General features: G+C 39.9%; 1 protein-coding gene across 1 annotated transcript in view; it reads right to left on the reverse strand.

Moving 5' to 3' along the window:
- Positions 1-13,327, reverse strand: part of Txndc8 (thioredoxin domain containing 8) — a 28,444-nt gene that overhangs the window by 2,815 nt on the left and 12,302 nt on the right. Inside the window, exon 4 of the mRNA XM_012948437.2 lies at positions 12,039-12,104. Coding sequence (XP_012803891.2) covers positions 12,039-12,104 — 66 coding nt within the window. The remainder of the gene's footprint in view (positions 1-12,038; positions 12,105-13,327) is intronic.

Below are 13,327 nucleotides of genomic sequence, written 5' to 3' on the forward strand. Positions count from 1 at the left end.
TATGTGTTTCTTTCCGTCTCTCCCCTTCTTCTATTCTCTTTCCTTTCCTCATGTTGGAAATTGAACCTAGGACCTAGGCTAGTGTTCTGCCACCAAGTCACATCATCAGTGCTGCCTTCCTTCTTTGTCCAGTGATCAAAGATAAAGGTTTTATTTCTGTCTCCCTACCTGGCATTACATGCACCTGGGAGCTTAATAAATGAGTCAATGAATGAGAAACATCTGCTGATCAGAGTTTATTTTAAAACTTCTCTTGAGCTGGGGTGATGATGACTCAGTGGTTGAAGGTATTTGCTTGCAAAGCCTGATGGCCTGGGTTCCATTTCCCGCTACCCGCATAAAGCCAGATGCACAGGGTGGTGCATACATCTAGAGTTTGTTTACAAAACTAGGAGGCCCCATTCTCTTTCTCTCTGTCCTCTTCCAAATAAATAAGTATTTTTATAAACTTCTCTTGCTAGACTTATTTTTCCATTTTATTTATACCATCTAATGCCTCAGCAAATCCTTGTAAATAAAGACAATGTATTACTATACATTAGGAGAGTGTATTATACGTATAAACATTTCTACAACCATCCCCCAAAGAGGCCTCTTGTTGTTTATGCTCTTTTGTTTAGTGTTGTTATTGTTGCTGATGCTTTGGGGTTTGCTGTGCTGCGGCCGCTAGCAACACATGTCTGGAAAATTAATGAACTCAATTTAGGCCATACATCTGGTCCAAATATAACTTCAGTGTTCACTCAACCAAAACTGCACATCAACTGGATAAGACATTTTATTATAATTATTTTATGTATGCATCATTAGTCACTGTGAAGACTAATTTTGACTCTCGGATGTCCATTTGTTAGGAGACTATTGTCTCCAACTTCTTTGCATGTTCTTAGCAACAGCAATAGACTCTTTTAGGTAACCAAATATCTTTGACATATTAAAAAAAATTGCCTCTTATTGAGCCAAATGGGGGAAGGGACCACTTACCACTTTATTATCTATTTTTGTGTATGTTTGAAAATGTTCATAGTGAAAGTTGTTATTTAAAAATAAGGATTGGACTGGAGGCCCACACTATGGAAGGGAATACATGTCTGGTACTGAAAACCTAATCAAAAGCCTGTGGCAGGGGAGGTAATATGCCTTAGGGGTATAAAGCCTGCTCTTGCCTGGCTAGATGCATATATTATGCTTACCAAACTGCTCTGTACAAGATGCACAAGGTAGCACATGTGTCTGGAGTTTGATTGCTGTGATGGGAGGCCCTGGTATGCCTATTCTTTCTTTCTGCCTCTTTTTCTTATAAATAAATAAAAATACAATTTAAAAATAACTGAGGCTGTGAGGGACATACTTTCACATTCAAATCACCACACTCCTGGCCCCCATAGACTCATGACCATCTCACAGTGGAAATTGCATTCAGCCTAATTTCAAAGGTCTCAAAAGCTTTACCAACTTTAAGACTGTTCCAAAGTTCCAAGTCTCATCTGAGATTTAAGACTATCTCCTAACTGTGAGTCCTATAAAATCAAAACAAGTTATATACTTTCAACACATAATGACACAAAGTAAACACTTCCATTGCAGTAAGGCATAGAAGGGAGACCAGAGAAATACAAAATCAATAATCACCAGGTAAACATCAAATATCTGTAGTTCAAGTTTGACATCCATTACTAGTGATGAAACTCTCTGGATTTCCAAATCCATCCTTCTAGCTGGCTGAGTAGCCTGGAGAAAACATTCATCCTGAGAAAACAGTGCTCCATGGTAACCTTTGCACAGTCCTTGTACATCCAATACATCTTCAGGTCTCCATTGCAAACCATCGTCCATTTTTATCCAATGGCATTTTTGACCTCCAGTATAGGGTTTATTTCAACCCTGTTTCCCATGTCACATCTCAGTGGTAGCTTTTTGAACCCTGTGTACTTCATGACCCACTTCCATGCATTTTTTTTCAAGGTAGGGTTTCACTCTAGTTCAGACTGACCTGGAATTCACTATGTAGTCTCAGGCTGGTCTTGAACTCATGGAGATCCTCCTACCTCTGCCTGCCAAATGCTGGGATTAAAGGTATGCAATGCTATGTTGGCTCCATGAATTTTTAATGTTTCCAATATTAATCCCAGGTGTGCAATGGCAGAGCCAAGTTGGCAACCCAAGGAGGAAATAAATCTTGACCTTGCAACTTCAAAATTCTTCCTTTCAGTAATCTCCTTTCAAATGAGTTTGCATTTCTATCATTGAACCTTTTCTGGGTGGATTTTATCCACATGCACATTTTCTATTGTTTCATGTAAAAGTTTGCCAACCCTTAATGGTGATAATGTTTTAACAATTACAGATTTAGTAACCTAAAACCAGTCTCTGTGTCAGTAATTTTAAACTTGGTTGAATTTTTCTTGTGATAAATTGTACATCTTCCAGTTACATATTTTCCACCAAGTACACTAGTCCATTACTTTCAAATTCAACCTTAATCAAGTTCTCTGGGCACGGGCAGCAGAACTCAGCCAGCCTTTATGCCAGTAGCCTAGTTCTAACAATGTTTTCTGCTGTCTTTCCTTCCACTTTGAAGTTCATAAACTAACACAATTCTCTTTGCATTTACCATTTTCAAATTCTCACCAGAATAGCTCATAAAATTTGGCTTACTGCTCTGTAATGTTTCTTTAGTCCCAAGCACCAAATCCATCCACATTCCTCCAGCACAGTCCATATGGTCAGATCCATCACAGCAAGAATCCACTCTTCTGGTATAAAATTCTGCCATAGTCAGCTCCATGTTGCTGGGATGAAGATCCAACCAGACACAGTTTATTGGAGAAATAGGTTTATTTCAAGCTTATAGATCCAGGGGAAGTTCCATCAATGGCAGAAGAAGCCGGCTCCCTTTCATAGTGCCAAGCGGAGAAAAACCACCAATAGCCAGCACTACAAAGGTGAACAATCCATTCTCAAACCATGCTTTTCACACCTTTGGGCTGGAATGAAGATATGCTCCCAAACATACCTTAGCTGGACCCTGAGATTCACCCCCCAGTCACATCTCCAGCAAGCTTCTGGAGACTTAGGCAGGAAGCTTAACCTTAATCAAAATACCTGAGGCTATGGGGACATACATCCACATTCAAACCACCTTGGTTATGAGCATCCCACCTGGAGGGCCACAGTCCTGGAAGTACTTAAAAGGTTGGGATTGCTTCAGCACCAAGCAAGGAGTAAGTAGCCAGATCTGCTGTGTTAGCTCATTTTTCACAAGGAGTCATGTAGGTAATCACAATAAGACCTTTACTATGAGTTCTATAGTCTGGTGATGAATCACAGTCACTAAAGAACATGGACACAAACCATGTCAACAAATTTACAGTTATTCTGTCCTAGGGAAGAGACATGCTTGGCCCCTTCAGTTGCTAAAGCATCTTTAGTGTTGGTACTAATGATTGCTGAATGGTGATGAATAGCTGTGGCACTTTGCTAGCTCTCCGTCCATCTTGCTTAGTTGTTGCCCTTCTGCAATGAATCTTTGTCAATAGTATCAGCTGATTGTGGGGCTGACAGTCAATCATCTGAGACCATGTGAGATTTTTATCCTATGAAGCCAGAAATCTTCTTGGTTTAATACTGTTTATAACATGTCAAGTATCACTAGGTAGATAACTCTTGAGGGTTTAGATGACTTAGCCTATGTGGATGTTTTAGTTATTGATCTCTTGTCAACTTTATTTGTATTTGTTTCTATGTTTTCAGAGAGATGGACACAGTTGGATCCTTGGGTTCTAATAATAGCTACCTTGTACAGTGTGAAATAAGTTGTGGGATAGACATTTTCTATATATTATTGCAAAAATTTAAGACAATTATTCAAAGATGAGTGATGCAGTATTCATCACAGAGAAGAAAAATGAACCTTATGATGGTTTATTACATTCCTAATGTCACTCAGAAATAAGAAGAAGATGTAAAAATCAATCCATGGTTGCCTGACTCCTAGAATGGTAAAACCCAAGTTATAGATAGTCTTTACAGAGAAGAGTCAAGCACTATTTTATTATTTTATTTTTGTTTTTTTGAGGCAGGGTCTCACTCTAGCTCAGGCTTAATTCACTATTTAGTCTTAGGGTGGCCTTGAACTCACGGTGATCCTCCTACCTCTGCCTCTTGAATGCTGGGATTAAAGGCATGCTCTACCACACCCTGCCACAAGCACTAATTTTTATGTAGCTGAACAGAAAGTATTTGGGAAGAATTGTATGGGTACACCATCAGCCTAACTTTATATTATTTCACCTGTTTCCCCTGCCCTGCCATGAAGACATACAAGGTATGACCTTGCTTCCAGTCCTATCCTCTTTTTTTTCCCTTCAATATTTTTACTTATTTGCTCAAGGCAGAGAAAGAGGGAGGGAGAGAGAGAGAAAGAGAAAGAGTGTAGAGAGAGTGTCTGGGCATTCTAGGGCCTCCTGCAAGTGCAAACAAACTCTAGATGCATGCACCACTTTGTACATCTGGCTTTATGTGGTTCTTGGGGAATCAAACTCAGGCCATCTGGCTTTGCAAGTAAGTGCCTTTAACTGCTGATACACTTCTCTAGCCCTCTGTCCTCTTTTTTTTTTTTTTTTTTGCATACTATCTGCTTCCTACTTGGTATTCTTCTCATCACTATACCAGCTTTATAGAAGATGCTGGTTGGAAATAGCTTTTGTGTCCTCTATAAGATCCCCACAACTCATAGATGTATTGGCAAGAGCTGCCTCCCATTTAAATGAGCCAGCAGACACTGTATCTCATTGCCAAGAACAAATACCTGACCAGAAGCAACTTAAGAAAAGGGAAGGGTTTATGTTAGGCTTATAGTCTCAAGGGGAAATTTCATGACGGAGGACACTATGGCAGGAGCGGAGAGCTAGTTTGTCACATTGGTAAGCAGGAAGCAGAGGTCAAAGAGGAAGCCGGGCAGTTCCATAAAACCTCAATGCCTGGTTCTAGTGATCCACTTCCTCTAGCAAGGGTCTACAGCCTTCGCCAGCAGTGATGCCAGCTGGGGACCAGGTGTTCAAACACATGAGCCTATGGGGGCATTTTACATTCAAACTACCACAGATGGTTTCTTCTGGATTATTTGTGAGCAACTTACTTATTAGCATATATGTGCCCAAATTCTGTTGCTCTTACTGTATATCAAAGTGCTTTGGGAAACCATTTAACCTTAATATCAAAGAATAAAAGATGCAATCAGCTTAGTTGATTCTTGTTTAAGTACTTGGCTAAGATTTTTTAACTTTTTTTTTCTTCTTTTCCTACTTCATAGACAGCTGCCTACAATGAAACCAAAGTTGCCACCCTAGTGGCTCCATTGTTGGGACTTAGAGTCATGTGGCACCCTAATATTATCTGCCCATGTCAGTTTATGTGCATTTGTTCATATTTCTAGAATGCATGACTGTTTAATTAAATAGTTTGTGAGCAGAGATACAGAGAAGATTGGGAGAGGAAGAGGGAGAGAGAGAAAGAGAAATAATGGGCATGCTAGGGTCTCTAGGCACTGCTTTACCTGGGTAGTGGGAAATCAGACCAGGATCAATATGCTTTACCGGCAAATGCCTCAACTGCTGGACCATTTCTCTAGCTCAGTTTTTGATTTAAAAAAAAATTTTTTTTTTTGAAAGGAGAGAATAAGTATGCCAGAGCCTCTTTCTGCTGCAAACTCCAGATGCTTGTGGCACTTTGTGCATCTGGCTTTATTCAGGCTTTGAAAGAAAGTGCCTTTAACTGATGAGCCATCTCTCCAGCTTGTAGTTTTGGATTTTAGAAGAGTCTATAAATCAAATTTGTGAGCTATGATAGTATCCCCATCTTTTTGTAGTTTTACTTCCCATGATTTTAGGTACCAAGCCAACAATAAACCAAAAATATTAAATGGAAAATTACTGAAGTAAACACTTCATAAGTTGTTAATTGTATTCCATCCTGAGTAGTATAATGAAGTCTCAGGCCATCCCATTCTGTCCTGCTTGAGGAGTGAATCACTCCTCTGTCCAGTGTATCCAGATTGTATATGCTACCTGACCACTATTCACTTAGTCATCACTGTCAGATCAACTGTCAGAATTTCATAGGGCTTGTGTTCAAGTAACCTTGGCTTTACTTAATAATGGTCCCTCAGTGTAATATCAGTGATGTTAGCAATCCATATATGCCAAAGAGAAGTTGTAAATACATTTACATGAAAGGTAAGAATCCTTGGCTTATTAAACAAAGAAAGAAGTACAATGAATTCTTAATATCTACAATAAGAACTGATAGGAAAAACATACTTTAGTAGATAGGCACATGTTGCTGGAATGAACTTTCAAACTAGGCACAGTTATGGGAGGAACAGGGGACTTATTTGAAGCTTACAGATCCAGGGCAAGTTCTGTAATGGCAGAAGAAGCTGGCCTGATTTCACATTTTCATGCCAAGAGAGAAAAGCCACCATCAACATCATAAGCAAGCACACACACACACACACACACACACACACACACACACACACACACACACATTCCAGGAACCCCAGGCAAAGCTCAGGCACTTTGCATAGCTTTAGTCTGGAATTCCAGATCCACCCCCACACCTTAGGGTTGGGCACTAGGATCCGCCAAGTGAGACCTCCTCCAGTAAGGCAGCTGGAGATCTAAATTATAAGCTTTAATAAAATACTGAATATATAGGGGGCCATCCATTCAAGCTACCACACATACTGTATACAGGATTCAGTAGTATCTGTAGTTTCAAGTATCCACAGGAGGTCTTGGACCAAATTTCTCTTTAAAAAAAATTGTTTGGGGGCCTGGAGAGATGGCTTGGCAGTTAAGGCGTTTGCCTGCAAAGCCAAAGGACCTTGGTTTGATTCCCCAGGACCCACGTCAAGCCAGATGCACAAGGTGTTTAAAATAATTGAGATGAGCAAGAATTATGGGCCCTGGGGAGAGGGAACATGACATACAAAGATAACCCAATGAGAACACAACCAATTGGTCATATATGCATATATTACAGTTCCCAATAAAAGTTAAATTAAAAAAATCAATGGCAAGATAAAAGAGTGAAAACGCAGAGTGACGTAGTGTGGGAATGTGTATTCAGGAATCCAAGGACACTGTGGATGAGAGGGTCACTGAATTTGAGCAGTGGAGGTAATCCTGAAAGCATTGACAGTAATGGACAAAAGAGAAATTGTAACTCTTCCGATGTGATGCAGAGATGCAGATCGTATTTCCCGGGAGGCAAGTATTTTCCTTACTCTGTGTTCTAGGAGGCAGTACATAAAGCCTTTTAGACCATGAACATTTAAGAAGGCATAATACACAGTGGCCCTATGCTAGATGTTTTCCCAGAATATGAAGACATTTCCTGTAATAACCCTTAATAGAAATGGAACTGTTTTTTTTTTTAAATAATGGAAAAATGGAGCTCAATTACTTTTTAATAAGTCAATTTGCAGTTGTGTTGGATGCGAGGGTACTGCTCATTTCCAGAAGTGGTTTCAAAGAAGTGAATTTCATTTTTCTCTACCCACAGGAAGACGGTGAATGTGAGTGAAAACCTTCAGAGTCAGTTCTGGGAGATAAGAAGGGTCACATGAATAAACTTCTTGCCTGCACACCCTAAACCTTCTCTGGTTCCCATGACTTTCTCTACAGACCATTTGAGATAGAATTTGGTGAGAGAGGTTCAGAGGTGATATGGTTTGAATGTGTAACTGTATCTCTGGATGGTATTAATGAGAACCTTATGGTGACCTAAGCATAAAAGAATACTATATATTTGTATGTCATGTGGGGCCAATGTTACAATTTTTGGGGCGGTTTTCAAATGATTACATGTAGACATTTGCGTATGAATACTTTTAGATTGTCTATTTTTTAAACTTTGTAACCAGGATGCTACACAAATATTTAATGAACAATTCAACTCGCAAGGAAACTTTCTGGGACATGGCTAGCCATGTTATAGTCAGAGGCTTGTTGAGTAATTCTGCAGTTAGAATAAAGGGATGGCTGAATGGCTAAAGGCACTTTCTTCCAAAGCCTGATGTCCTGGGTTCATTTCCCTAGTATCCACATAAAGCCAGGTGCACAAAGTGGCCCATGTGTCTGGAGTTTGTTTGCAGTGGCAAGAATCCCTGGCTTGCCCATCCTCTCTCTGCCTTTCTCTCTCTCAAATAAATGAACTATCTTATAAAAGAATATAGGGAAGTAGATGAATTTACTGGCAGTACCATCAGTTTGGTTGATTTCATTTTCTAATAGTTGCTAAGTAGTGGATTTAAATCTGAGGTCCCTTGTGCTACAGTGGATACTTCAAGTGTTCTTCCCCCTAAAATCCATGTGGCAGTTTTTGCTATCTATGAGAGTCAGGGGAAGAATGTGGTGGTTTGAATGTAAAATGTCCCCTATAGCCTCATGTGTTTGTGACTAAGCCTCTGGCTTAATACATAGCTGGAAGAGCCTTGGGGAGGTGGAGCCTTGCTGAAGGAGGTGGGAGTGGGCCTTGAGGTTTATTAGTCTGGATGTTCAGAACTCACTCTCCCTGCTTCCTCCTTGTTGCTGTGGAGATGTCTTGCCCAGCTTCCTGCTCCTACTATCTTTCCCCCGCCATGATGAAACTTCTCTTTGAAACTATAAGCCAGAAATAAGCCCTTTGCTTCCAGGAGTTGATTCAGGTTGAGTATCTTGTCCAGAAACAGGAAAGTACCTGCTACAGTGCTGATCTCTTTGACAACTACAGATTTTCATCAGCCTGAATCTTATCCTGTCTTGAGATTACTCTGACTGAGCAAACTAGTCCATTACTTTTGAGTTCAGAATCATTCAGGTTTTCAGAACAGTGGCAGAATGACGCCAGTTCCTTTGACAGCATGCAACATGAACTACCACTAGCCTAGCTTCTGATAGAAGCTTTGTTCCTCTCTGAAACATCATGAGCCAGGCTTCCACTATTTGTGTTTCTCTCTTCATTCTTGTCTTCCAAGTTCTCACCTGAATGGGCCCATTTAGCTTATAGCAGTCAAGTGCTTCTCTAGCCCAAAGTTAGAATTTTTGGGGGACTGGAAAGATGGCTTAGTGGTTAAGTGCTTGCCTGTGATGCCTAAGGACCTGGGTTGGAGGCTTGATTCCCCAGGACCCATGTTAGCCAGATGCACAGGGGGGGACACACATCTGGAGTTCATTTGCAGTGGCTGGAGGCCCTGGCACGCCCATTCTCTCAATCTGTCTCTCTTTGTCTCTTTCTCTCTTTGTGTCTGTCGCTCTCAAAATAAATAAATAAATAAATAAATAAAAATAAGCAAAGTTACAAATTCTTGCAAGTTTTTCCTGCAAACCAGTTCCAAAGGTCTACAAATAACATGGTCAGGTTTATCACAACAACAACCCTACTTCTGTTACCATATTTATGTCCTGCTTTCTCATTGCTGTGACCAAATATCTGACCAGAAGCAGCTTAAGTAAGGAATTTATTTCAGCTTATAGTGTGAGGTTATTATTCATCATAATGGGGAAGGCATTGCTGGCAGGAGCTTGAAGTAGCCAGTCCCATTCCACTCACAGTCAAAAAGCAGACAGCAATGAATCTTGGTCACCTAGCATCTCCTGGTTATAGAGTCCAGAATCTCTGTCCATGGAATGGTACCACCCACATTTAGGGTGGGTCTTCCCACCTCAAATAATCTAGAAAATCCTTTCCAGACATGCTTAGCCATTTGTTTCTATGGCGATTTTAGATCCTATAAGGTTCTTAACTAGAGATTAACCACCACAAGTGTGGACTAAGAGAATAACATATGTATTAACTACAAATATTTTGGTTGTAATGGAAAAATACTCTGAAGTTTTACATAAATGAATAACCTATGGGAACATTTTAAGATTCAGGCATGGATAAATTCAGGGTTTAATGGTATGAGTACCTTGGCCTAAGTGCTTTTCCTGCATGGTGCCTTTGTTATCAGGTTCCATGTGGTGACAAGATAGTTGAAATAGTTTCAGCCTGATACTTCCTAAATTCAAATCTAATAATATCAAAAGAGACTTTTACCTAGCTGCTTAACCAAACTCCTGGAATTAGTTCTGGTTTGGTCAAAATTGGTTTGACTAGATCAAAGGGTCCATTCCTGATGGAGATGGATTTTACTGATTGGTTGAAACCTAAGGGGTCTGAAGAAAGTACATGGCCAAAGATGGGAAAAGGGATGCAGACCATTCAGGAGAAAAATCTAAGGACTTCTAAAAGACAGTAAGCACAGATACACATGGAAAAATATAAGTCCCAATGTTAAGTTTAGAGAGGGTAACTGATGAATACAGACAAGCAGAAGGGAGGGGATGTAGTAAATTTTTATGGAATCATTTTTCAAAAAGGAGAGCATTATCATTTCTAACATGGGGCACAAGATAATAAATGATACACAGGCAATTTGACATGTAGGTGGGGCAAATGGAAAGTACTTGTGTTAAATAGCTTTCATTTCAACTGAACGTCCACTGAAGGGAATGATATCTACTAATTATGTTTCAGTAAATTCAATCAAAAAGTAGCAACTAAAAATAAAATTCTACTGCTATCAATATTTGTGTTTTGTTTTTGCACATGTATGTGGTGTGCATGCATGTGTATATACGTATGGGCACACAGTGTGTGGGAGGTGGGTGCATATGCACATGTGTATGAACTTAGAGGTCTGAGGTTGAAGTCAGGTAGCTTCTTTGATCACTTTCCTCTTTAGTTGTGCTGAGTTTGGCATTTACTTGAGCCCAGAGCTTGCTGATTCAGCTACTCTACCTAGCCAGCTTGTTGTTATTCCCTGTTTCCAGTGCTTGTGTGTTGGGATTTCAGGTGGCTGTCATGCCCACCATACATTTATGTGAGTTCTGGGGAACTTAACTTCAACTCTCATGCTTGCATAGCAAGTGTTTTGATCTATCTCCCATATGTTTTCATTTGTCACACTACAGATATAATTTTTACAAAGTATAAGCATGATATTTTAAAACTCCATATATGATTTTCATCACATATTCATTGCACACTATTTCACAGGATGGCGATATCTTGCTTCATTCAGCCGTTCTACTCACAATGATTTAGTTGGCTTGTATTTTCAGTGTTAGAAAGAACACTATGATTACTATCCACTTAGTTGCTTATTTTTCCTGAAGGTATTTCTGTAGCATACATTGCCAGGGATGAGACAATTGTGTAAAAGACAATGAACATTTTTGTCCCTGCTAAGTGTGTTGCAAAATGACATTTCATGAAGTATGAATAATTGTGATTGCCCTCCAGTCATATAAGAAGCTACTAGTTTTATCATGTGTGGAATGTTTTAGAAGTAATATTCCATTAATGTCTTCAAGACAACAACTAATATGACATGTTAAGCCTCTGATGCCAGTATGGGTCTAACACTTCAGTCATGTTAATGCATTTAATAGTCACAACAATTCTAAGAGGGAAATTTATTATGATATCTGTTTTAACAGATAGGATGCAAAGAGACTAAGTGAACTACTCAAGGCCACACAGCTAGGAAGCAGAAGAACTGGTTGGTATTTGAATGATGGGAACTGAGTCCAGACTCTGCATACAAAGGCACAAGGCTTGGCTGCCTGGTGATAGTTTTGAATGAACACTTCCACATTAACTTGTTATTAATGACTTTACATTTGTGTTTGAATTTCATCATGTTCTTCTCTGAAAGATTTTTGATAATTCTGCTGGGGAATAGAGGTAATAATGGGATAATTCTTATGGATTTGAACACCTCAAATGAGGACAGATTTACAATGCCATGCATTTTCCCCCCCACCACCAATATGTAATGTTTGAAGTTAAGAATTACATTGCTTGGTATTAAAAATAAATGAAGCTGTTTCATCCACCAAGAAACATTATAGCTTTTGGTGCATAAGGGGTAGGAGGCAGTGGGTTCTGATGATCTAATTGTTGTGTAATGTAATTTACCCCTGCTTATTTCCACAGCAACTTACCTTCGTGTTTTGCTTGAACATTTGAAAGGTGGGTACTGCTTTGATGTTGCAAGTTTCAGCCAACTCCTGGAAAGAAAAATGGCATGGAGTTAGTTTTGGTATCATTTCTTTTGCTAATGATGTTGCTTGGTGGCTTATCAGGAGGAATGTCTTAAAGTCAAACTATACCTAATTCTATAGACATAAGAACTTTTTAAAAAAATTTTTTAAAATATTTTTTAATTTAATTATTTGAGAGCAACAGACACAGAGAGAAAGACAGATAGAGGGAGAGAGAGAGAATGGGCGTGCCAGGGCTTCCAGCTTCTGCAAACGAACTCCAGACGCATGCGCCCCCTTGTGCATCTGGCTAACGTGGGACCTGGGGAACCGAGCCTCGAACCGGGCTCCTTAGGCTTCACAGGCAAGCGCTTGACTGCTAAGCCATCTCTCCAGCCCAATATAAGAACTTTTTCTAACATACCATCAGCACCTCCAGGAATATGGCTTTGGAAAATGGACATTGCAGTTTTCCTAGGGTTTATTCATTCCAGTGCTCTAGGAGAGGGCTGAGAGCTGGAGGACAGTCAGAGTGGATCCTGAATGGCTAAGGGAGCACAGTTTAAAGCTCTTTGACAGATTTCAGAGAAGCCTCAGGGAATTCAATATAGAAGACCCTATTGTAAAATTAGGAAGGAGAAAGCATGTCTGTAGAAAGCACACCTGAGACATGGCATGGTATGTTGATCTCACTTTTTTTTTTTTTGGTGTTTCAAGGTAGGGTCTTGCTCTAGCCCAGGCTGACCTGGAATTTACAATGTAGTCTCAGGGTGGCCTGGAACTCACGGCGATTCTCCTACCTTGCCTCCCGAGTGCTGCCGAGTGCTGGGATTAAAAACGTGCACCACCATGCCTGGCTGATCTCACATTTTTAAGGAAAGCTTATACATATCTTTTTTTTTTTTTAAAGTTCTTTTATTTTTATTTATTTATTTAAGAGGGAGAGAGAGACAGAGAATGGTCAAACCAGGGCCTCTAGCTGCTGTAAACAAACTCCAGACGCATTCACCACCTTGTGCATCTGGCTTACAATGGGTTCTGGGGAATAGAATCTGGGTCCTTTGGCTTTCCTGGAAAGCACCTTAACCATAAAGCCCTCCAGCCCCTATATATCTTTCTTTTAAGCCTTATATTCCCTTCACAGCTCATCTTTAGTTGTAAGATTTGGACCCTAAAGACAAGAAAATAGGCCAGTGTTTCAATGGTTTTGATGCATTTTAAGCTGCTTCCAAGTGGCAGTTTTTGTTTTT

This window comes from Jaculus jaculus, chromosome 1 (assembly GCF_020740685.1).
Source record: "Jaculus jaculus isolate mJacJac1 chromosome 1, mJacJac1.mat.Y.cur, whole genome shotgun sequence".
NCBI classification, from domain to species: Eukaryota; Metazoa; Chordata; class Mammalia; order Rodentia; family Dipodidae; genus Jaculus; species Jaculus jaculus.